This window comes from Colossoma macropomum, unplaced genomic scaffold (assembly GCF_904425465.1).
Source record: "Colossoma macropomum unplaced genomic scaffold, Colossoma_macropomum, whole genome shotgun sequence".
NCBI lineage: Eukaryota > Metazoa > Chordata > Actinopteri > Characiformes > Serrasalmidae > Colossoma > Colossoma macropomum.
The window spans coordinates 26,596,670-26,621,517 of record NW_023494805.1 but is presented as its reverse complement, the minus strand read 5'-3'; the positions used below and the strand labels follow the sequence as shown (position 1 = coordinate 26,621,517).

Sequence of the window (24,848 nt, the reverse complement as noted above, 5' to 3'; positions counted from 1 at the left end):
ACTACGTTGACACAGCCTGACAGAGAGCGGTCAGGGTAGGCTGTTACCTTCTGATGAATTTCTGTTGAAATACGTTGTGAAAACGTAGTGAGCACTAAAGACATCGTTGTGGGCACCAAAACAGCAGCTGGTTAAAACGTCGTCAGAACGGAATGGCGGGGATTTTAAAAGAACGTTTAAAAGGTGAGGGAACGTTACTGCGAGGTTCTCTAACGGTTTCGCTCATTTTAAGGTTACGGGGATGTTAAGGGAACGTTCTCCGAACCATTCCGTAAAAAAAAACCTTCCGTGGGAACCAAAGGGCAACCAGAATTACGTTCCCAGAACTAAGCTAACCCAGTCTGTGGAGTTTTTAGCTTTGGTCACTTCTTGACTTCTTGTCATTGAGTATTGTTTGCTGTTTACCCGCCACCAGTGTGGGTAGGTTTAGTAAATCTGTCTCGTCCCTCTCTGTTAATATCCACCAAACACTGGGTTTTAAACGAAGCCGTCCGGTGCGCAGGTTTTCTTCACTGCTACAGTAAGTTACTGGTTAGCTTCTGGCGTTCCTCGGCCAGCCAACTCTCTTTTTAACCACTTTTAACCACTCAGTTACGAAGAAACTGGTCCTGGATCAGCTGAACTGGGCTCAGACGCCGCCCCATTGCAACCAAACTGACATCCGGTGAACAAACCCGAGCAGCCGCGGTCCACCACCGATACAGAAGGTAAAGGGTACGGTCATATCTTCGGTCACACGGTCATTTTAGGAGACTGTATATAAGCTATCGAGTGAAGCTGAATAGATTTCGTTAGAAACAAACGCTGGACAGGTTCCTCGCCTTTTGTCACCCAGCGCCACCTACAAGCATTAAGTCCTTCAAGGACAACAACAAGACAGCTGCAGGAGAAGCTTTAGTTAAACCAACCGCTGCTGCTACACTTAACCGCCACGTCCTGTCTTTAAAATCTGTCATTTTAACCTTTATTTATTCATTCTAGTTTAAAGTAAATAACTCTAGCTACCTTAAAATTTGCTTGTGAAAAGCCTCGGTCCCAAGAACGTAAACAATCTAGTGAAATCTCACCCATTTTCTTCCTTATCCGGACCAGCCAAGCTGAATAACTGAATCATGTTGCTGAGGAAAGTCTCTCAGAGTCCGGCTTTGTGCGGCGCTGTCCTCCTCCGGCTCCCGCAGTCCACACCAGGGTAAGTAAATACTTATCATTTATCAGCTTAGAGCAGTGTGTTTATGCTATATTTATTTATTTTTCAGGTTTACCCACATTTATCATTTCATCTAGCTGGCTAGCTAGCCTAGCTAGTTTTGCTGCCAGCTTGCCGCTTCGCCGTTCGCTTCAGCTCTATACGAACACATATCACCTAGTGTGCAATGTTAAATGTGAAAAATCTGTTGTAGCTAAGCTGATGTTCTGTCCTCCGTTTCTTCAGAGCACAGCGGCAAATTGGAGCTGCAGCTGCGCGCAATGTCCGTCTTTACGTTAGCCAGGCGGCCGAGGTAAGTTAAGGTGGTTTGCTGTTAATCTAAGATAGGATGTTTGAATGTAAAGGCTTTTACTGCGATATAAAGTGACTGGTTATGTAAGCTTGCTTTATTGAAATGGACTTTCTGCTCGCCGGCTTTTCCCGTTCCACCTTAAACAGTGCTGCAGTAACATTCTGGCGCCTTCGAATAAAGGCTGACTTCAGACTTCAGCTTAAAAAAGCTTAAAATGACCCTTTTTAAATGACTGGCTCTTGTGGCGGCACTGTTGGATTCTCGCCAACCAAGTTATGTTATAGGAGTGAATTACAGAGACAGCACATGTACATTAAAATCATTGGTTGTTGTTGGAGGGGCTCGTATTGCCGTGTGTATCTGTGACACAGTGCTGAGGTAGCGAAGGCCGCTCGGAATCTGGGGCAAAGTTCACCCTCTGTTCATATGATCCGACACGGCGTGGCGCTGAATGTCATACCCAAAACACTCTTACGTAAAAAACCGAGCCATTACTAGGAACTTTATTCAGCTGCATAAATTACATGGTAGGTTAACGTTTCAGATAGATCTCTTAATACATAGGTTTGGCTATTTTTGTACTATTAGATCGTTAACCCGCATGACGTGCACTGTCATTCAAAACTTTGGAATGGCTGTTCAGAAGTTAACAGACAAAAAAGTTGTAAATAAAAATTCTGAATTTTTTAAATGTTTCCAGAATGACGAACACAGCCTTTGAAGACTCTAAAGTATCTGAGAAAGTTGTGTAGCTTTGATAGTTGAGTTGTAATAAAACTAATGTCCTGGGTTTATAATAAATTCATTGTAAACTGATAATTACAGAATAGTATTGATTATTTTATTCACTTCTTCTTCAGAGATCATGAAATATAGGGTTAAACATCTACAATAAGTTTTGATCAAGAGCTTGTAATATTTAAATCAACACTGTATATGGTATTATTGTAAATATTCAAATGTAGCATATGTGAGTATTTTCCATAAAGCTCATATGTAGCGCATCATATTTTCACATGGAGGGAGATTGAGCTAGCCAAATATGTTGTTTTATAAGAACATTTTTAATTTAGCTAAGGCCTTAAATATGATTAATTTTGGCTACGTAACTACAGGAGACCATGTGATTATTGTGATTTATTCATTTATTTATTAACTTTAATGCATGGGCACTTTTTAGTTTGCCATTACAAAGATATTATGTGCATTGTTGTTGTGTGGGAGAAAAAGAAACATGTACAGAAGGGTTTGGTGTCCTTGTGAACCATCTTTGGTTCATTGGGCAGCCAACATGTGTCACATTGTCCAGCTGGTGTTTGCAGGACTCTGCTTTTAGACCATGCTGGTGTGTGGCGTCATGGATTTTGTAAACACACATACCTTTGCATCCAGGACGGAATGTCTGGATTGCAGCTAACATAAGTGGGTGAAAGGGTAGCTGCCATTAATTGTGGTCAACTTTTTGTTCTTCTTCCACTACAACACACAAACACAAATGACTTAGTGTGTCAAGGTAAGCAGCCTTTTTGATTGACAAGGGAGAGAATAAAAACGTAAGATATCTAGGTTTCCTTTATAATAAGTGACTTTGGCTGCTGTAAGGTGCAACAACTGCTGACACTGTCCAGTAGAAAAGCATTGCCATTAGAATAAGTTGTCCTGGAGCATCTTTAGGTGCTGCCACATGAGCCTTATGTCACAGTGCCCAGTGCCAAGTATACATATAAATATCAGTAATGCACGATGATATCAAATTTATAATGGTTTTGGCAGATATATACTTTAAATCAAATGATCAACATTGGACAGATGTTTAGTTTTGAATAATAGTTCAAAACAATATCTGATAATGCATTTATTTTTCTTCAGAAGAGCAGAATGTTTAGGTGATGCTTGATTAGTGTGCTAAAATGTCTGCGTTTTATTCATTTTATTGCATTTATAACTCTACAGAAATAAATATTTCCCTATAAGCTTGTCCAGGAGAATCTAGTTCCAATTTTATAAATGTTCATGTATATGTATTGGCAGTTATGTACATGAAATAGAAATTGGCATTGACCTACAATTTCCATATTGGTGCATTCCTAATTAATACCCTCGATTTTGGAAGAAACATTAGATGAGCAAGTGTCTACAGACTTTTAGACATGGAGTGTATCTGATAACACTGACTGCACACTAAAATTGCAGTTTGTTAGGCATTTCTCATGACAGCTTTCCACTAACATCAATTTGTGTAATTATTTTCCTCTTTTACTTTCTGTCTCGATGCACAGGCAGTAATAGAGAAGCCTGTAGTTGGCAGTGATGCAGCCACCAAGGCTGATAAGGTGGACAAGAAGGCTGCCGGTGTGGTATGTGTCTCTTTGTCCACTGTACTTTTGATATGGTCAGCATTCTCTAAGTACCGTGTATTGTAACGTAACATAATCTCACATAATTCGAAAAGAATCTAAAAGGTTCAATTTTGTCTTGTTTAGGAGTCTAAATCCTTTGCTGTGAACATGTTCAAGGGGCAGATAAGTACCTCACAGGTCTTCCCTTTTCCCTCAGGTAAATTACCTTCATTTATTAATGTTGTAGAAATGTTGCAGGTGTTTTCCTCCAATGTTTTCAAATATTATTGTTTTTTATAGTTATAGTATTGTAATCATACCAGGTGTTGTAGCATTGTCTGCTCATTAGCTTTGTTACATTGACATTGGTGTTTGAATTGTATGAGAAGTTGCCTAATATTGCATCGCTAATGTGTTCCAGTGCTGAATGAGGAGAAGTTGGAGCTTCTTAGGGAGCTGGTGGAACCGTGTTCAAAATTCTTTGAAGTAAGTTTCTTTTACTAAGACTGTCTTGACTTTGGAGTCGGCAAGAATGTTTTTTTTTTTTCTGTCTTCTGTGCCTCACTGCGTTCTCCTCTCCTCTGTGTGTGCTGATGGGTTTGTTTGTAGGAGGTGAATGACCCTGCTAAAAATGACGCTCTGGAGATGGTGGAGGAGGACACCATGCAGGGGCTGAAGGAATTGGGTGCGTTCGGCTTGCAGGTGCCTGTTGAACTGGGCGGCATGGGCCTCACCAACACACAGGTAAGGGAAGGAGAGAGATCAGTGGGAGGAAGAGCTGAGGGCAGCAAGAATAGATATAGCCATGGAGAAGAGGGAAAAAGGGTGGGATAAAGAAAAGGAAAACATTTCACCCTTATGTATTCCACAATATGAACGAAATATAAGGCTTACTGAGTTAAAATGTATTGATTAAAAGGTTAATGAATTGGATGCATAGTGTTTTTTAGGCTTCGTAGTTTATTATAAGTGTTTTGAGATCTTTGAACAGCTTTGCATTTTTTTTGTTCAGCTAAGTCCATTTTTATTATTTTGCCTTTTAAAAAACTGATTACTTGATTATTTATCAAAATATGTATTACTTGTCTACTAATGTAATACACTAGTGTAGGGACAGCCCAAATAGAATATATTGTAACATACAGTTTTTTTGGGTATAAGATGCTTCACAAAGCTAGTTAATCAGTGCACAGATTGAGACATAAATTTGCAAGACTTGCTGCCTGAAGAACAAACAGTAGTGAAACAGTAAGAGGTGATGTATGTAAACAAAGGTCAGAGGTAAGATCCTCAGTTTTCTTTGTGTCTTGTGATGTCAGTATGCCAGGCTGGTGGAGCTTGTGGGCTTGCATGACCTGGGTGTGGGCATCACTCTTGGTGCTCACCAGTCCATCGGCTTTAAAGGCATTCTTCTTTACGGCAACAAGCAACAGAAAGAGAAATATCTGCCCAAGCTGGCCACAGGTGAGTCTGACTACATGAATACATCTTGAATCCGGTTGAATACACATTGTTGATAAAACAGTACAAACATAAGTCATTGCTTTTATTGAACTTTAATCTGAAATCTTAATGCATTTTCCTTCCATACTGTGACACGTTTCCAAGTTAAAAGCATTGTTATGGGGCGTGACTCTGAGTTTGAGTATTTATTGCTCAGTGATAGGTGGAGGTGGTGGGTGGTGAAGTTGATACATGGTGTTATCAGTTAATGTTGGCTGGCATACGGTCACTTTTAACAGTAACTGTATGCAGGTAAACTTGAGTTTAAAATGAAAAAATGAAGTGCGTTTTGTTCTTTATCAGGGGCTGTCATACATAGACATAATTAGGAATATCAGAATTGTATTGTATTGCCAGATATATAAATTAAAAATTGCAGTTGAACAAATGTTTAGATTTGACTGATAATGCAAACCGACTTGATGGCATATGTATTTTTTCTGAAAGAGCACAATGTTTAGGTGACACTGGGCCACTGTGCTAAAATGTGTGCATTTTATTTATTTTGCTGCATTTGTAACCCACAACTATCATATTTGTCTCGATTGCTGAAGGCCATGTAGATTTAGTACCACGTTTTGTTTCACATTTTATAAATGTTTATGAATCAGCTTGGGCAGATATATGCATGAAAAATCGGCCCACAATTCCCATATAGGTGCAACTATTGAATGCTTCATCACTACATTTTACAGTTTCTAAGTGTTCTGTACACATAGAAGCCTGTGTGGGTCATTTGTATTTCATAAGTTTTCAAGTTTGCACTTTATAAAAAAAGAAAGAAAACTGGAAAAATGTTTTAGAGACACAGAATTGAGTTGTGTGATCGACGGTTAACTCTTATGAAATTTATCAAGTAAACTAAGCTCTGTTGAATCTCACTGTCATGCTTTGATGTTTTGGGACATAGCTACATAATTAGGCATCCTGAATAAGTGAACAAATACATGTGGGCTGATAATAGAACCATATGGATTGTTTGTTGTATAGAAAAGTTTTTAATTAAGACTAAACTAGCCAGGTTCTGAAGTGTGATAATAATGTCATGTGGTTGATTTATTGAGTGATATATTTATTTCTATAATTATTATATGTTTTTATATATTTATGTATATTAATCAGCTGTCCTGGGTTTGTTCTGCAGGTGAAACAGTTGCAGCTTTCTGTCTTACTGAGCCGTCTAGTGGTTCGGATGCTGCGTCCATCAGATCCATAGCAGTTCCCTCCCCCTGTGGAAAGTACTACACCCTCAACGGAAGCAAGATCTGGATCAGGTGGGTGCGTGTGCATGTGTGTGTGTGTGTGTGCGCGAGGTGTGTGTTTTTTATTTATTTTGTTTTTGTTAAACAGCTGAATGCATATGCATACACTCTCTTCAACACACTCTTGCATAACTTTTTTGTACCACTAGAGGGCATCTCTGCTTTTCATGTTTATAAACCTGTCTTTGCTCATCACACTGCCTGTAACCCCTACAGCCAATTCCAGCCTCCAGCTGTAATCTCTTATATGTGCATCTCTGTGAGCATGTTTATAGTGTCAATGTGCTTGCCCTGTGTATATGTATTTATTGCCTGTGTTAAATTGCTCTTCCTTTGTTCGCCCACAGTAATGGAGGCCTGGCTGAGATCTTTACCGTCTTTGCTAGGACCCCAATGAAAGATGAGAAAACTGGAGAAGTGAAGGACAAGATCACAGCTTTCATTGTTGAGAGAAGCTTTGGAGGAGTCACAAGGTGAGTTTAGGCTTGGGGTGACTGTTATTAGTACCTTGCAAAGCCTTTTATTTAGTATAGCAAGAATTATCAAGTTCTAAGACTGTGTGGTCTGCATTAGCAGAGATGTATGGATTATTAGGCAGCCAGTGTAATTCAGTGTTAATTAGAATAGAAAGTAATTTAATTAGTTAAGAAAATGAAATTTGTATTAAACACAGATTTTTACCATGTACCTTCATTCCACTTTATCCCTGTTTTCCCTTTTTAGAGCCCAAATATCCCAATCGCTTTTTTTTGCCTGGACTATGTTCTGATTTGGTCCTGTTGTCCTAGCTGTCTTGTTAATTTCCCCTTGTATTTCTTCATCTGTCTTTGTCATTCATTTCTCTGCTGTCCTTGTCTCTGTCTCCCTCTTTTTTTAATATTTATTTTTTCCAGTGGCCCTCCAGAGAAGAAGATGGGTATCAAGGCATCGAACACCGCAGAAGTGTTTTTTGAGAATGTGCGCGTGCCTGCTGAATGTGTTCTGGGGGAGGTTGGAGAGGGATTTAAAGTGGCCATGAATATCCTTAACAACGGACGTTTCGGCATGGCAGCAGCGCTCTCGGGAACCATGAAGGGTGTCATTGCCAAAGCGGTGCGTTTTCCTTGAGTGAATGTCTCTGTTTTGTCTCTGTGTTTTATGTGTATTAGGGCTGGGACGAAAAGCAATTTTGAAAGATTGATAATTTGGGATCACATTATTGATCAGTTCCAATGTTTTATAATTTAAAACCGCAGAACTAGAATAACGTATTAATTTACTCTTACTCATATGTCTAGGACAGTTTCCTTTTGAAAGCATACACATTATCACTAATGTCGTCTCTTACAATGAAGCGTATGGTTGCTTATGGTTTCTTTCCTCCTTTTACTGCTCGGACCTCTCAAATTCTTCAGTCATCAAAACTTGGATTGACACACATAATAGTCACTCCTCATCTGTATTGTTCACAGTCTACAACAGCGGTTACTAGGGGTGGGAATCTTTAGGCACCTCATGATTCGATTCGATTACGATTCAGAGGGCTGTGATGCGATTATAAAACGATGATCGGTGCATCTCATTTTTCTATACAGGATTTCTTTTTTCTCTCTGTGTGAGGACTTGGTAGTTTTAAAGCAAAGTATTTGTAATGATCTATAATGCATTTACTTCTAATATCTTTTATTAATAAATCAAATGGAAGTGATGTGGCAAGTGAACTAGAAGGCTCTCATTCACTGCTCTTGTTTGAGACGCTGCTGCCACTCATCTGCGATAAAATGCGCAGTTGGGGTGAAATAAGATTCAGTGGTGATGGATGTCCACGCAGCGCGTTACAGTCACCCTACCCGTTTAATTCAGTGACTTTATAACGTCGGTTTTGATCTCGTTGTAGAGAGTCAGGGGTCACTGGGTCAGTAAAATATTTTCGAGACTGGACGCTGAATCTCGGCTTCAAAGTGTGCAGCACAGCGCGAAAGCCCTGGTTCTCAACGACTGAGAAGACTGTAGGTCACAGAGCAGCGAAGTCTCGCCTCGCTAGTAGCTACAAAAAGGCAGAAATTTAAGATGAACATTTGGAGGCGAGGGGACTTATTCGCATTTATAAGCTGCGCAGTTGGTTTCCTGGAACGTTAAATCTGCAACGAGAGACTGTCAAACACTAAAATGTTGCGAAGATGAAGTCGCTTCTCTTTCGAATTCGCCCGTTCCACCTTAAATGGTGCAGCAGCTACATTCGGTGCCTCAGGCAGAATTTAAGGTGGAACGGGAAAATTCGAACAAGAAGCTGGAAAATAAGAAGAGATTTCAGCCTCGTAAAACAGCCGAATACTGAGAGACATTTTACAATAAGCTTCTCTACTTCTGAGGAAAAGTTTTCTGGCGGAGATGGAAGAAACGCTGCTAAAGCTTAAAGCAGAGCAAAGTGAGTCCGCGTTTTCGTTCATATTTTTTAGCCTATAATAGGACCCTGAGACATACTGGACATTAAATGTTGTGGCTGCCAAGGTGGTTTGACTTTGTTGAAAGGACAAAATGGCTCTTCTTAACATTTGGGTTGTGATTCCTGATCTACCCTGGCTTTAATGCAGAGGGAGCCGGTCGGACTCCTCGCTCATCCAGTTGTTTTTGTTATGTGCCACCACAGACTGTCCGGGCGCCGCACATACCCACTTCCAAGTTCCTCATTTTACGTTCCGTCAACATCACGGTATAAATGAAATATTTCGAAAATTGTTTTTGGACGTTTATGAATCAATTCAGAATCGTTCTCGTCCGCATCGTGATGCATCTAAGAACCCATTATTTTTTTTATTGATTTAACGGATGTGCGTTTGCGTCTAACACAATATAGATTGTATAGTTAACTCTGCATTACACAGTTCTGCTATAGAAGGAAAAATGTTTTTGGTTCTTTGATAAAATGGACCTTAGGCTGTTTTGGATGTGTACCTTTTGTGTGGTGGTGTTTACAAACTCGCCCATTGACTGCTGGGATAGGCTCCAGCTACCCCCACGACCCTGAAGGGTAAGCGGCTTAGAAAATTTGTTTGTGTCTATGTGTTTACCATCTGCAGCACATAAAAGATGACCTCATCACACGTAAAAATGTGTTCATATGCGATTGACATTGACTACTGATTTAAATATTGAATTTAAAATAAATAGTATAAATAGTATTTCACATTTGCAAATGTATGAAAGGAAATCTATGGGCGCCAGTTTGAATGGACCTAAAGCAGCTGATTAAATTAATAATGGTATTATGTATAAATTTTAAATATTGTTTGTTTATACATCATTCTTTTTTGTATAAGTCTACTTCTCCTCAGACTGACAGATGGATTAAGCTATTTTAAAGGAGGGAGGAATATAGTGGGAGCACTGGGATGTCAGGTGTGACTGTGGCCGCAGCAAATGGTTTAGTAGAATTTTTGTAGAATTTTGCTTAGGGCCCAGGGAGGTCAGGACCAGCTCTGATAACAATGAACAATAATGTTTAATAAAGGCTACCCATATTATGAAGCATGTTTTAGGACCTCCTCAGACCTCTGTCTCAAGTTTAGATATCAGACAAAACAGCTGTGGGTCTTGGAGAAACACAGTCATGTCTCTCATACAGGCGAAAATGCTTCGAACACAAAGGCAAATTAAAGAGAACAAAAGCATTTCAGAAATGTCAAATTCTTTTGCATAGAAATGGAACAAATAAGAGACCATCAACACAACAAATACATATTGAAATATATTGGAATATTTTTTATAGGTGAGTGGCAAAGACTATTCAAAGTATTTGCAAAAAACACCTGAACTCCCCACACACTTCCCCTTGAAAGTCACGTACGTATGATGCATATCAGAACACTGCATACCAGCCAACTCCCTCTGCATTCAGTGATTGCATTTACATGCTCTTAATAATTCAACAACTATAGAAAATCAGATTTGGTCAGTAATCCGATCAACTCATTTGCATGCACTTGGGTAATGAGATAATGGGTAAACTTCGGGTTCACACGAGGCTGACAGTAACTGGATTTCTGCTTTACAACTGGATAGTAAACTCGCAGGGGAAGACCACATGTAAACAAAATGTAAAACTCAAACTTTATGACACATTTTTTTTTTCCAAAACATCAAGCCACTTTACCTGCATATATAAACATACACCATCTTAAAGATGAAGGATATTTAAATCCTGCAATTTGTCAAGTATGTAGCTGGTAGTTGTTTTTTTGCCGTCTTGCACGTGCTGTGCTATGTTGCTTGCTTATTTCAGCACGTGCAAATTGAGAAATCTGAAAGAAATCTGAGTAAGTGTATACATGCACTGAGAAATCTGATTACTGAGCTAAAATTCAGCTCTCTTTATCAGACTTTTAAATCAAATTTCTAGACCTTACTCCAATCCAAGAAATTGGAGATTGATGTTTACATGACCATTTGCCTAATCTGATAATTCCAGAAATCCAATTATGATTGGATTATTAAGTGCATGTAAATGCAATTATTGTAATGTATGTTGGTAGCATTATCGTTCTATGATGTTGATTTACAGTAGAAAAAAATGGCAGTCTTGTGTTAAATTATGGGAAGTTAAAACATACTGAACTGTCACTGGTGTGGTACCTGCACATGGGTTCATCTTTAGTACCTTTAGTCAAGGAACATAATTGTATTATATTCTGTTGTAGTTAAATGTGTAAGTTGCATTGACTCCAAACACCCTGTCCCTGTTATTTTATTTTTATAATTGAAAACAACTTGGTTATGAAAAGGTAAAAATAGCCCCCTTTCCACTGGGAAAGTGAACGTAATAAACCTTTAAAACTCATTTAAGGCCTTACACACAATTTGGTACCTTTTTAGGCCTTTATAATTTAGCTTCATTATCATATCGTTAGAATCTGAGTAGCTTTCAGTATCAACAAGAGCAGATGAAGACACAAAGACTAATTATTTTTAAAATTATTTTACAAGAAATTAAATGATGAAACAGGAATAAAAATAGTAATAATATATACTACATATAGGTTGATATATGGGAGCTTATTCATCAATTGTAGTGAAGTGATATTTTGGATGGGATTTTTGTTTTGTGTTTGGTGAAAAATTCCCATAATCTTTAACCCTTTCGTCTCAGAAGACCACAGCATTGTACCTTTTTTCCCCAACATAACTGGAACTCATCACATGCTTAATAATTAACTGATAAATTTATCATTTTTGAGACAACTTAAAAATATGTAAACAGTGGTCCTCTAAGATTTGGTATGTCTGTTTTTCTACCATTTCTCACCCTTTCCCTCTCTCTCCTCAGGTGGACCACGCTGCCAACAGGACCCAGTTTGGAAGTAAGATCCACAGCTTTGGAGTCATTCAGGAGAAGATAGCTAGAATGGCCATGTATCAGTATGTTACAGAGGTGAGCCAGGCTAATCTTCTCTCTAATCTTTTTCTCTTGCCTCTGACCTACTGGCAGAAAAGCCTTGCTTTGAAGAGTTTCGTGTTTTTTCTGCTGTAATGTTTTGATTACTTGCTAACCAATGGAATCAGGTGTTTTCAGTGCATGAAAAACAAGGCATTTGGGACATTTCATTAGAGGAAATAGAAAGTATACACATAGAGTAAGCAGTGATGTAGCATGTTATGCATGACCTTAAGCTAGGGTCACACAATATTTCAGTGACCGATATATCATTTGCCCATAAATTGAGAAGCATAATTATTGTTGATATTGCAGTTATGTATGATAATTTTTAGCGTGCCCACACACTGAAGCATGTGTAGAGGCAAGTGTAGTTATCAGTAGTGGGATTTTTTTCTTCTTCCACTCCCCACAGATACGTTTGCTGGCTGGCTGTTCTAATTTTCCCTGTCATAACCGCTAAATGCACAGAATGCAATTTACTGACACAAATTTTGACAGAAAAGCATTTTTAATCCTACATCCACACATTACACCCACAGGACCTTTATGACATCGCATTCTAAATTCATAGGCATTAATATGGAGTTGCCCCCCCACCCCCCCTTGCAGCAGTAACCACTTCCCCTCTTCTGGGATGCTTTCTACAGATTTTGTAGTGTGTCTGTGGGAATTTTTGCCCATTCATCCAGATCATTTGTGAGGTCAGACACTGATGTTAGATGAGAGGGCCTGGCTCGCAATCTCTGTTCTAGTTCATCCTAAAGGTGTTTGATGGGGTTGAGGTCAGGGCTCTGTGTGGGCCAGTCAAGTTCTTCTACACCAAACTCACTCAGCCATGCCTTCATTTGACCTTGCTTTCTGCACTGGGGCTCAGTCATGCTGGAACAGCAAAGGGCCTTCCTCAAACTGTTCCCATAAAGTTGGAAGCATACTATTGTCCAAAATGTCTTGATCTGCTGAAGCATTGAAATTTCCCTTCACTGAAACTAAGGGGCTTCAGCCAACCCCTGAAAAATAACCCCATAACATTATCCCTCCTCTACCAAACTTTACACTTGGCATAATGCAGTCAGGCAGGTAATGTTCTCCTGGCATTTGCCAAAATCAGACTCGTCCATCAGACTGCCAGATAGAGAAGCGTGATTTATCACTCCACAGAATACGTTTCCACTGCTCCAGAGTCCAGTTGTGGCGTGCTTCACACCACTCCCCCTCGTTTGGCATTGTGCATTTTGATTTCAGCCATGGAAACCCATTTTGTGAAGCCCCTAATGCACAGTTCCTTTGCTGATGTTGTTTCCAGGGGCAGTTTGTTAGTGAGTGATTCAACAGAGGATAGGCACTATGCGCGTCAGCACTTGCTTGCCCCACTGTGTAAGTTTGCGTGGTCTGCTGCTTCATGGCTAAGCTGTTGTTGCTCCTAGATGCTTCCATTTCACAATAATAGCACTTACAGTTGACGGGCAGATCTAGCAGGACAGAAATTTCACAAACTTACCAGTGACAGTAGAATGCAAAGAAGAAAGCATATATAAACAGGAATGCCACCGCTTTCTCTGGGCCTCATCTTACTTAAGACGGACTGAGGTGAAGTGGAAAAGTGTCCCGTGGTCCTACAAATCAAAAATTTGAAATTCTTTTTGGAAATCACGGAACTCACATGCTTATTTCAGCAAGAGAATGCCAAACCACATTCTGCATGTATTACAACAGCATGGCTGCCTGTCTGCAGTCCAGACTTGTCACCCACTGAAAACATTTGGCATGTTGTGTAACCCCGACTGGGTATCAAGGCATAGGAAAACATTTCACTTTCAATAGTACAGCAATTGGTCTTGGACGATGAAAGACTAATCAGGTCTCATGCTGCCCCCTGGTTTATTATTCCACTGTCCAGGATCTTATTCCTATACTTTGTCTTGGTAAGTGTACTCATGTAAAGTGAGACAATGACACGGAGGAAGTGGAGGTTTCTTCACTTTCACATGAGTGAATATTATAAAAAATGCTCGTTTTGAAGCACCTTAGCCCCTCTGCCATTTCCTTTAATTACTTATAAAATTCATGCTTTTTTCTTGTCTGTCTTGAAGACTTCTAACCTTTTTATTTTCGCCTCTTTCCTGCCCCTCTCTTCTGTACCCAGTCCATGGCCTATATGGTGAGTGGTAACATGGACAGTGGAGCAACAGATTTCCAAATCGAGGCGGCCATCAGTAAAATCTTTGCTTCTGTAAGTGCTCACATGCACGGTGTTATCCGGAATTACACATGCATGAATGTAATTTTAAATCAAAGTATATTCATTGTATTTCATAGAAATTCAGTTGCAATAGACTTTGTCACTCACCCTGAATGGCAAAATTACTGATAATGTTATCATGAAGAGAATGACTCATAATAGACACATCTAGAAACATACTGAGATCTCTGTATAGCGAGTGAAAACGTCATCTGCTGTCCTCATTTATTACTGATTCTTGTTTTTATTTTGGACATTTTAACATGTCAGTAAGAAGGAAAAAAAAGTGGTCTTTTTCTTTTTCAGGAAGCGGCGTGGAAGGTGACGGATGAGTGTATTCAGGTTATGGGCGGAATGGGGTTTATGAAGGTTAGTTTGCCTATAAGTTGAAGAGTAAGGTGAACTAAATTATGCTTCCTTTCAGTCTTCTAAGTATACTGTTATAAATAATATAAATGACTTCAGTGTACTTATTTTATCAACATGGGAGCTCTTAGGCCTGTGGGATAGTTTGACATACACAGTATTGTACCGGTCTTTATTCTATTAATGCATTTTTATACATAATTTGGAATGCAGCTGTCTTTTACTCTGTGTGAATGTTTCATGATGAATCAACCAAAAGGAAAGCTTAAAAATACTTTGAATAAAATCTCAGTACATTAAATTACATTACAAGTAAGGAATGTTTCAAAAGTTCAAAATTAGTTGACCTCAAGTTGGCATTTTTTAAAATATTTTTTTTTCTGACAGCAACAATGTATTTTTTTCTGTACCTTCCACTTCATTCCAAGTTAATTATGTAAACAAGGATGATAGTGTGATGATCTGCAGTGACGTGATAATTCTCGTGTTCAGTGTTCATTGCTAAGTAAATAACTAATTTAAATCCAAATCTGAATTTTAAACTGGACAGTTTTCCAGTTTTTGAACTATAGTCTATCAATCAAAACAGCAAATGTTCACTAAATGTTTCCACACAAAAACACATTCTATCATGAACAGATGTAGATAGTGTTAGCCTTCACACACTCCCACATGAGTTACAGACACTCAAGTGGAAAGAGAAAAGTCTTGAAGGTGGTGGAAAAAGAGTGTAGGTGTCGTGTAATAAAAGCCCACAGAATCTCGTGTGGGTTAAGAAGGCAGGAGCCAGTGGTGCTAACCACTGAGCTCATTGTATCTCCAGAACATGTGAAAATGTGGGTCATGCTTTGCATACGATGAGGGTTGCACAGCCTCTGTCCTGGCCTAAACGTAGCACTGTGCTAATTAATTTGGTCAGACAAATTTGTTTGCAGTGAGCAGACAGAAACTAGATAGATTGAACTGCACTCAAACCTGCAAATTGTAGAAGTTTACAAAGTTTAAGCAAAAGTGAGCAGCCGGTCTAGATGGAACAGCTAGTTTATTTGTAGAATGTGGCAGTGCTTGTTCCTCTTCATATGTTTTCTCTGTGAATCTGTCTGACCTATATATTAGAACCAGTCAGCACAATAAAGCAGAACTACCCCATGTCCATTAAGCCCCAACATGCTTCATATTTATCACAGAACACAACCTCTATGGATCCACCCACTGAAAGGATATTGCTGTTAACCTCTTTGCCAACCTATATTTGGTGTTTAGATCAGTAGCGTCAGCTAAGGTCTTCCAGAATCCATTGCCTGGTGTTGGTTTGTTGACAATTTATGGTGCATTGATTGCACCTTATTTCTAGAGAAGCTGTGACTATGCTGGCCTGCAACATACTCAGCCAGTCCTACCATGCTTTTTAGTCATGTTGGTTTCTTAAATATTTATCTCTAGTTAAATGCCTAAGGAATACATTTGCCTATGGGGGTATACTTAAATCCATCTCATTAAGCGTGTTAACGTCTGTGATTAGTTAAGACGTATACTGTATTATTTTACTGCAGAGAATTAATTCTGGATGGCATGATAGCCCTGGTTTCAATAGATATGGAGTTAAATCCATAATGTTAAGGTAGCTTTGTTCAGCCATACATTAACATTATCTAGCGCTAAATAAAATTAGCACACAATAAATAAATAAAAAAAAAAGATAATCCTGCTAAAAGGTGTAAAAACAAGAAATGTTGTTGCTGTAGGGATGAAACCTTGTATCTCCAAAATTGTAGCTTAAAGAAGGAGGTAAAATGACTCTTAAATGTAAATTAATGTAACAAGATTTTATTGTAAGTAATATTCCAGGCGAATTTTCCCAGTAGATATTCAAAGTGAACCATTTCTGTTGGTCTATTCGTGATGAAATATTCATGCAATGCAAAGAACATCTGGTAATTATAATTGAAGATAAAGGGTTTTGTCCTGACAGCAATGACATACTGAGCTCTTGAGTCAGTCCTGTAATCATTTTAGTGTAAAAAAAAAAGAAAAAAGAAAAAACTTGTTGGAGGAAGTACCATAAAAGTAATGCCAGAAATCTCACTGATACTAAACGAACATTGTCTGAAGGAAAAAGGAAGTTTGTCTGTCACTAATTCTCATAAAGACCTCTTCATTAATAACTCAGTGTTCATTAATTCTGCTGTGATAAGTAGATTTTTAGTTCTTTTTTGAAAAAAACTGTCATAAACCTAGAATTAGGGTCTAAAACTCGTTTTGTCCATAAGGATGACCAAAGTTCCCATTTAGTTTTCCCCAGGTTTTGTTAAATCTATTACAAAACAGTAAATAACTACAGTTTCTTTCCTTAATAGGGAATTTTATCTAATCTTTTTGCTATGCTCACACTGTGCTAATGAGATCTTCTTGTTACATTGATATAGGATGCTGGCGTCGAGAGAGTCTTACGAGATCTGAGAATCTTCCGTATCTTTGAGGGCACCAACGACATCCTGCGACTCTTCGTGGCACTTAATGGCTTTCAGGTAGGAAGACTTTCAGAGAATAGATACACTGGAAAGCAGGAAAATTAGAGAGCATATGGTACATATTCCCTGTGCTGCAGAAACTGCGTTGAGTGTGAAGATGTGTGGTTGTTAACAGCTGCCGCTGTTTAGCCTGTTTGTCTACCACCAAGCAGTTGTAAATATAGCAGAGTTATGCTGGTGCAGTTGTAAACCTAAAGAGATGATATGTTGAGTTATTTGTAAACCTGAAGAGCTTGGTTTGTAGAATGCAGGTAACCAGTTGAAGAGTCTACAGAAAGCTCTGAAGAATCCACTCGGCAATGCTGGCTTACTGGCTACGGAAATCACCAAACGGGCCAAGAGGTCAGATACCTGTCCTCACACTGTTATATGAAATGTGTGTTTATTGTATATAAAATGTAAAAAGATGAGAAATTAAGGTGAAAGAAACTGTCATAACTTTCACTCCCTTTCTCTTTTTTATCACCTTACCCTCGCCCTTTCCGTTACCCTGTAGGAAGGCTGGCATGGGTACAGGCCTAACTTTGCAAGGAACTGTTCACCCAGAACTTGCTCAAAGTGGAGAGCTGGTGAGACGATACTGAAAATTATTATAGTTTTTTGAACTTTTGAGGAGTAGTCGAGTTTGATGAGCCATCAAATGCAGTGCTTATTTAGCCACATGATTTTAGCCAGAGTTATTTGTGATTTGTTTTTTGTTTGTTTTTTTTCAATAAATCAAACATTTGTTTCGTTTGTCATTAATTGTTACATGAGATCTCTGTCAAGAACCTTGTTTAAAAGTTTTTCCCTCCCACCAGACCGTTAAAGCCATTGAACAGTTTGGGGAGGTCATTGAAGAGCTGCTTCTAAAACATGGCAAGAGGATCATTGGTGAGTAAAATGAATCTAGTATCAGATTTTGTGTTTAGCCCCCATTGGTGATCTAGGTCATCATGGTTTGAGTTAAGTGAGACGGCTTATGGAGTAGAGCATTTACAATCAAGTAGTCTTCACTTTTACTATAGTATAGTTTCTTTTGAGTTATTAAAGCAGCTCCTGTCTCAGAGTCATCCATATAGAGGTGGAGTTCAGAAAAAAAAAGTCCCACTGCATCACCGTTACATATACCTGACTGTTACTGGTCTTTCAGAATCACAGCACCAGTGATTTATCTGCTCAGTGTAGAGTATACATATAATGCATGGTCAAAGGATGATCTCTGTTCCTTATCAAGGCCTTATCTTGCACATTTGCTTGTGATTAATTTATGTTTTGCTTCATCACTGTATTTTCCCCATTTCCTTTCACAAGTCCTCCCTGTGAATCAGTCTGTTTGTGTTTTTACAGATGAGCAGTTTGTGCTGGAAAGAGTGGCAAACTGTGCCATTGACTTGTATGCTATGGTTGTTGTGCTGTCCAGGTAATATTCAGACAGTTTCTTGCACAAACCTACATATACACCATTTAGCACACTTTGGAAAGTTGAACAGGACACTACATCCATTGAAGGCTATGAAACATGCATATGTGTGTTTGCTCCTCTCCCAGGGCCTCCAGGTCTCTGAGTCAGGGTCATTCCTCTGCTCAGCATGAGAAGATGCTGTGTGAAACCTGGTGCACCGAGGTCAGTGTCTACTCACCCCTCTTTATTTCTCATGCCTCCCTCTAACTTGCTCCATACACAAGTGCAATCTAAACCCTCCCCCTGTCCTTTTTTCTTTAAAACCTTTATGCATCTTCTCCTTAAAATAATGATTGTGAATATGCACATATTAAATTTTAACTCCTGCTCCTTTAGGCTTATGACCGAATCACGCAGGACATCAAGTTCCTGAGGTCAGGCACATCCAAGCAGATCTTCAAGAACCTGCGTGCCATTTCCTCAGCTGTGGTGGAGAATGGAACGGTGGTAGCCCCCCATCCTCTGGGATTCTAGACAAAATAGCCCCTCCCTCTCATCAGTTGATCATTCATTCTATAATTTTCTTTCGGCCAGTTATGTCCATCCATATTTCTTATGATTTTTCAGATTGATCTGTGCTGTTGGCTTGGGTGAGTGGAAGGAGTTGTATTATACCACCATAAGAATGCTTAAATGTTTCAGTCAGATTAATATGTTAGTTTGTAAGTTAATGTCAGCTGTACAGACTGTGTTGCTAATCCATTGAATTTAAAAGAAAAGTTTGTGAATGTAGGAAAAATAGAGGTAATCTGAGCGTAGAGTACTGTGAAATGTGAGGAATTTTGAGGTCTCTTAACTGATGGCTAGATTTGTTGAGTAATTCATCCTCTTTTTATTTTCTATGGAAAAACACAGACCGATAGAAGTTAAAGACTCCAAACTAAACTTGACCCAGTATCCGTTTTGTTCCTGCTACAGTGTTTTTCATTTGACATTGTACCAGATGCAATTTAACTAGGTTATTGTTGTTTTTGCAGTTGTTTTACTCACATGCCTGTGTAACTTATTTTTTGCCCTCTCTCATCAGTTCTTCCTATTACTGGTATGTGTTATCAAATATGGTCATGTATATATTAGTCATATAGACCTGTAAAGACCAAACTGCAGAGAACAACTGTCCCAATGCCTTACCAAAATGAACCAGAAATGTACCTTATTTTCCTAGTTCGCTTTGAGGCCTCTTCCTGTTTGGGATATTGGCGTTATTTTTGCCTCATAACATCACAGAATTCATAAACGATTTCCAGTGCAACAAGAAGCGTATGGGTGTTTTTATCATAGGCTTAACAGGAAATGTCAGTTGTCATGCTCACAGATACCAAAGTGCAAATGCTCATATTTGAGGGTACGCTGCACGATGACTTGATTCAGGGGCTATAAATTCAGCTACTGGTTATGCAGGTGCAAGAATACCTGCACAAAAAGGGAAATTTTGAAGTTATTTGTAGGTTGACTTGGTCGTGTGCATTATCCTTTCTTCCTGTAGAAAGCCTGCAAGTCCTGATGGTGTAGGTAAAATCAGTCAAATTTCTGTCAACTATAAGCATAACCATAATCTCTGATGATAGATTGAGCAGATCACTATATTTAATACAACTTTGGCCAGTGCCTGAAGTTCAGAATGCAGTTAAATCTGGTCATGGTAAGATGGTTAAGAGCTTTTTACAGGAAATATTAACATGCGCTTGACTGTATAAAGAAATAGAGGCTGTTCTGCAGGATATGTTTGACTGTACCAGAAATCTTGTAATTTACAAGCAAATAAACTGAAATCAGTGAATGTTAAAATGCATTCTGTGCTTACTATTTTAATGAACAGTGATTGTGAAATGCTGCTGTTAACCTCCTTTAACTCAACACTACTTGCCTTTCAGGTTCAGCACACGATGTGATATTTTGTTACTAAATTATTCAAAATATACAATTAAGACATTTTTAAACATAAATATGTAATACATTATTAGAAGTATATGTTCTGTCATTAAATGAGGTGGTTAGGGTAACTTTTGGCTGGGCCAAATAAAACGTCCTCACAAGCCAAATTTGGCCTTTGGGCCCCACTTTGGGCAGCACTGATTTAAATGAATAAACACACAATACCATACATGATTGTCGGATCAAATCTATATAACTCCATAACATTTTTTTTTCTGCCCTTTCCACTGTATGCAGGTTTTATGATGAATGGACCAGTAGAGATGGTCCAAAACTACTTGGAATAGAATCTAGTTACATTAAATTAAAAGTTAAAGAGTCAAAATCTGCACTTTAAAAAAAATAAATAAAAAGAGTTTGATGTAGTGTGTAAACATTACGGTTCCAAAACACACTCCTCACTCCCCACACAGTCAACATTCGGACACTAAACTGCAAAAACAGCTGTTTGGAATCGACATCACAGAATCAACACATTAACATGCGTCTGCCTGATTTGCCTACAGTAGGATAGCTTCGCCCATTCACATTGAAGTTATAAGGAGTGTTTCAGTCTGCACTGCTTTTTGAAGGACGCACAATACAGGGCAACCAATCATAGCTCATTTACATATATCAGTCTCAAAGGCTCAATAACAAAAATAGCCTGTTTAATTCCAAAGAGATAAAAAAGGTTGGAAAATGGTCAAATAAAAATGAATTATGAATTATATAAAAACAAACATTATGAGCAGAAAAGTGTAGCATGTGGGTTCTTTAAGAACGATTTTTTTCATTTTGAGAATTTTGGGGATGTGAGAATTTGTTTTGACAGCAACACATATCTACCAGCAAAGCAGTCCATGGGAACGATAGGAACACACACAGAAAGTGATTTAAATTGGGTATTAATATGTGAAAGACACTGTACAAACAGTTACTATTCTCAGAAATTCCAGTAGAGGAGTCCAGACAGAACGCCAAAGCATCCTTGTTGATGGAGCAGAGCTTTCTAGGGGAGAAAGTCTTAATGAGAAAAACTGCAGGCTTTCAGTTTTGCTCCAGATAGCTGCCACTTCGTGGAACATAAGATTCCTCTGGCCTTTTACTTAATCATTTCACAGTTTAGTTAAGGAGTAAGTCCTTTTTAACTGCATTAAAGCAGTCAGTGTCCCTTCTCCATGTACAGTGTTCCAAACAGTCATACAGTCGTCTGTGATATCTCCGTTGATAGAAGTGTCTCTGATATCTGATATCACATATAAGGATGCTTTGTTGGGTCATTTTTGGTCATGATTATTTGTACGATATATATTTTGACTGTGATCATGCTATTAATCACAAAACATGCACCAAGAATACATGCACATACACACACTCACACACACACTATAGACCAAAGTATTGAGACACCTACACATTACACCTACAGAAGATTTATGACATCCCATTTTATATCCAAAGGCTTTAATATGGAGTTGGTCCTCCCTTTGCGGCTATAACAGCTTCCCATTTTCTGGGAAGCTTTCTACAAGATTTTGGAGTGTGTCTGTGGAAATTTCTTGCCCATTCATCCAGAAGAGCATTTGTGAGGTCAGACACTGATGTTAGATGAGAGGGCCGGGCTCACAATCTACGTTCTAGTTCATCCCAAAGGTCTTCCATGGGGTTGTGGTCGGGGCTCTGTGCAGGCCAGTCAAATTTTCCACACCAAACTCACTCAGCCCTGTCTTTGTTGACCTTGCTTTGCGCACAGGGGCTCAGTCATGCTGAAACAGTAAAAGGCCTTCCTCAAACTGTTCCCACAAAGTTAGAAGCATACAATTGTCCAAAATGTCTTGATATGCTTGGGTCCCAGGCCAACCCCTGAAAAACGACCCCGTAGCATTATCCCTCCTCCACCAAACTTTACAGTTGGCACAATGCAGTCAGGCAGGTAATGTTCTTCTGGCTTTCGCCAAACCTAGACTCCTCCACCAGACTGACAGATAGAGAGGCGTGATTCGTCATCCCACAGAATATGTTTCCACTGCTCCAGAGTCCAGTGGCGGCATTCTGTACACTACTCCCCCTGAAGCTTGCCACTGTGCATTTTGATCTCAGGCTTGTGTGTAGCTGCTCAGCAATGGAAACCCATTTTTTGTGAAACTGCTAATGCACAGTTCTTTTGCTGATGTTGGTTCCAGAGGCAATTTGGAACTCTTTAGTGAGTGATTCAACAGATGATAGGCACTGTGCGCTTCAGCACTCGACGGCCCTACTCTGTGAGTTTGTGTGGTCTACTGCTTCGTGGCTAAGCTGTTGTTGCTCCTAGATGCTTCCATTTCACAATAACAGCTCTTATAGTTGACAGGGGCAGATCTAGCAGGACACATATTTCACAAACTGACTTGTGGCGAAGGAGGCATCCTATGACCGCCATGTTTAAAGTCACTGAACTCATCAGTATGACCTATTCTATTGCCAGTGTTTGTCTATATATAATGTGTGTGTGTGTGTGTATGTATGTGTATATACATATATATTTAGATATCTATATCCTCAAATGTGTTTCTTGTTTTTTTAGAACATTTTAGTTATCGTTAACATTTGGCCATCATTTCCTTGACTAATACCTGACTTAATAATGCATTTGCAGCAAGGGTTCAGTTCCTTATTGCCATCAGACTGTGCTCACTGGCAAGGGTCTTCCAAAGTGTTGGCAGCCTCATATGGTTATATTCATCACAGAAGCATGTCGTTTTTTTTATACCGATCTCAGTGATTCAAAGTCACAGGCATTGAGGTGTTTTTTTTTTTGCCTTGCTCATTTCTCTAGATTCACTATATCTGTTCATTATGTTATGAACTGCCAATGGTTAAATCTCTAAATTCCTTGCACCTGTGCGTTGAGAAATGTTTTACGTAAAATGTTTTACCTTTTATACATAAACATGATAGCATCACTTTACCCATTCATCTGTTTACCTGTTCCCACAAACTCCCCTATCTTATGTTGCCTCTGTCCCAACTTTTTTGGAATGTGTTGCAGTCATCAAATAAAAAAACAAAAACAAAAAAAACATATACTTACAAAAATCATTAAAGTTGATCTGTTCTATGAGCTGTTTAAATTAAATAAATTAAATACCAGTAAAATAGTTTAAAATCAATACCCTTTCTTGAATTTGGGTTTGTAGTTTAACTATGTGCATTTTAATGACACCTAAAATTAGATTTTCAGCTCCCTCTTGTTTCTTAAAAGATTGTGGCAAAACTGCTGCAGTTGACTTTGATGAATAGAACCTCTGTTACAATCTCCAATTTAGCTTTGAGACAGAAGGTCCATGTAGACCTACACAGATGTCTTGAACAAATTAAGAGTGACAGTAGAAACTTCACCATGGATAGGGCTGCCCACCGCTCCGGGCAAGTATACTCACTGCCCCCTAGTGTGTGCATTCACCAGTGTATGTGTATGTGGGTGTTTCACTGCATGGATGGGTTAAATGCAGAGGTCAAATTCCTCTGTGTGCAAACACAATTTGTCAATGGTGTTGTAGCATTGTCAGTTCAGTAGCTTTGTTACAGTAACACTGCTATTTGATATGTGAGAAGTTGCCTAATATTGCTTTGCTGATATTAAATAGACATTATTTGACTAAAACATAAATTGGCTTTTTTGTACCACTAGAGGGCATCTCTGCTTTTCATATTTATAAACCTGTCTTTGCTCATCACACTGCCTGTATGTAACCCCCACAGCCAATTCCAGCCTCCAGCTTTAATCTCCTATATGTGCATCTCTGTGAGCATGTTTACAGTGTCAATGTGCTTGCCCTGTGTATATGTATTTATTGCCTGTGTTAAATTGCTCTTCCTTTGGTCACACACAGTAATGGAGGCCTGGCTGAGATCTTAACCATCTTGCTAGGACATCAGTGAAAGATGAGAAAACTGGAGAAGTGAAGGACAAGATCACAGCTTTCATTGTTGAGAGAAGCTTTAGAGGAGTAACAAGGTGAGTTTAGGCTTAAGTTGACTGGCAATAGTGTCATGTAAAGCCATTTGCTTAGAATGGTAAGAATGATCCATTCTAAGCAAATGGCTGGATGCATAAACACAAGACTTGGGAGGTTTAGTTTAACAACTATGCACAACCAGCACAAGCTACAGCATTTTTAGATGTCACCTAGCAAGTTCTCAGATTATTTGATCTGCATTGGCAGAGATGTATGGATTAATAGCCAGCCATTGTAATTCGATGTTTTGATTAGTTAAGAAAATAAAATCTGTATTGAACACAGAATTTTTACACAGTTTTCCTCTATCTCTCTCCATGTATTTCCTCATCTGTCC

General features: G+C 38.9%; 1 protein-coding gene across 3 annotated transcripts in view; it reads left to right on the top strand.

Annotated features, from left to right (window-relative positions):
• Positions 1-577: 577 nt before the first annotated feature.
• The window catches only part of acadvl (acyl-CoA dehydrogenase very long chain), a 41,029-nt gene continuing 16,758 nt past the window's right edge, over positions 578-24,848 (top strand). The window contains exons 1-21 of one of the 3 annotated variants that reach the window (XM_036597706.1): positions 578-707; positions 1,093-1,189; positions 1,433-1,499; positions 3,779-3,856; positions 3,983-4,055; positions 4,260-4,324; positions 4,448-4,582; positions 5,158-5,302; positions 6,486-6,615; positions 6,951-7,076; positions 7,497-7,695; positions 11,906-12,010; positions 14,160-14,246; positions 14,562-14,624; positions 17,048-17,149; positions 17,397-17,494; positions 17,649-17,721; positions 17,953-18,025; positions 18,482-18,554; positions 18,683-18,758; positions 18,933-20,384. In XM_036597706.1, coding sequence (XP_036453599.1) covers positions 1,113-1,189; positions 1,433-1,499; positions 3,779-3,856; positions 3,983-4,055; positions 4,260-4,324; positions 4,448-4,582; positions 5,158-5,302; positions 6,486-6,615; positions 6,951-7,076; positions 7,497-7,695; positions 11,906-12,010; positions 14,160-14,246; positions 14,562-14,624; positions 17,048-17,149; positions 17,397-17,494; positions 17,649-17,721; positions 17,953-18,025; positions 18,482-18,554; positions 18,683-18,758; positions 18,933-19,070 — 1,983 coding nt within the window. In that variant the 5' untranslated portion in view covers positions 578-707; positions 1,093-1,112 and the 3' untranslated portion in view covers positions 19,071-20,384. Of the gene's footprint in view, positions 1,190-1,432; positions 1,500-3,778; positions 3,857-3,982; positions 4,056-4,259; positions 4,325-4,447; positions 4,583-5,157; positions 5,303-6,485; positions 6,616-6,950; positions 7,077-7,496; positions 7,696-11,905; positions 12,011-14,159; positions 14,247-14,561; positions 14,625-17,047; positions 17,150-17,396; positions 17,495-17,648; positions 17,722-17,952; positions 18,026-18,481; positions 18,555-18,682; positions 18,759-18,932; positions 20,385-24,848 lie in introns of those variants that run through there. The other 2 variants (XM_036597707.1, XM_036597705.1) reach the window with 2 other exon arrangements.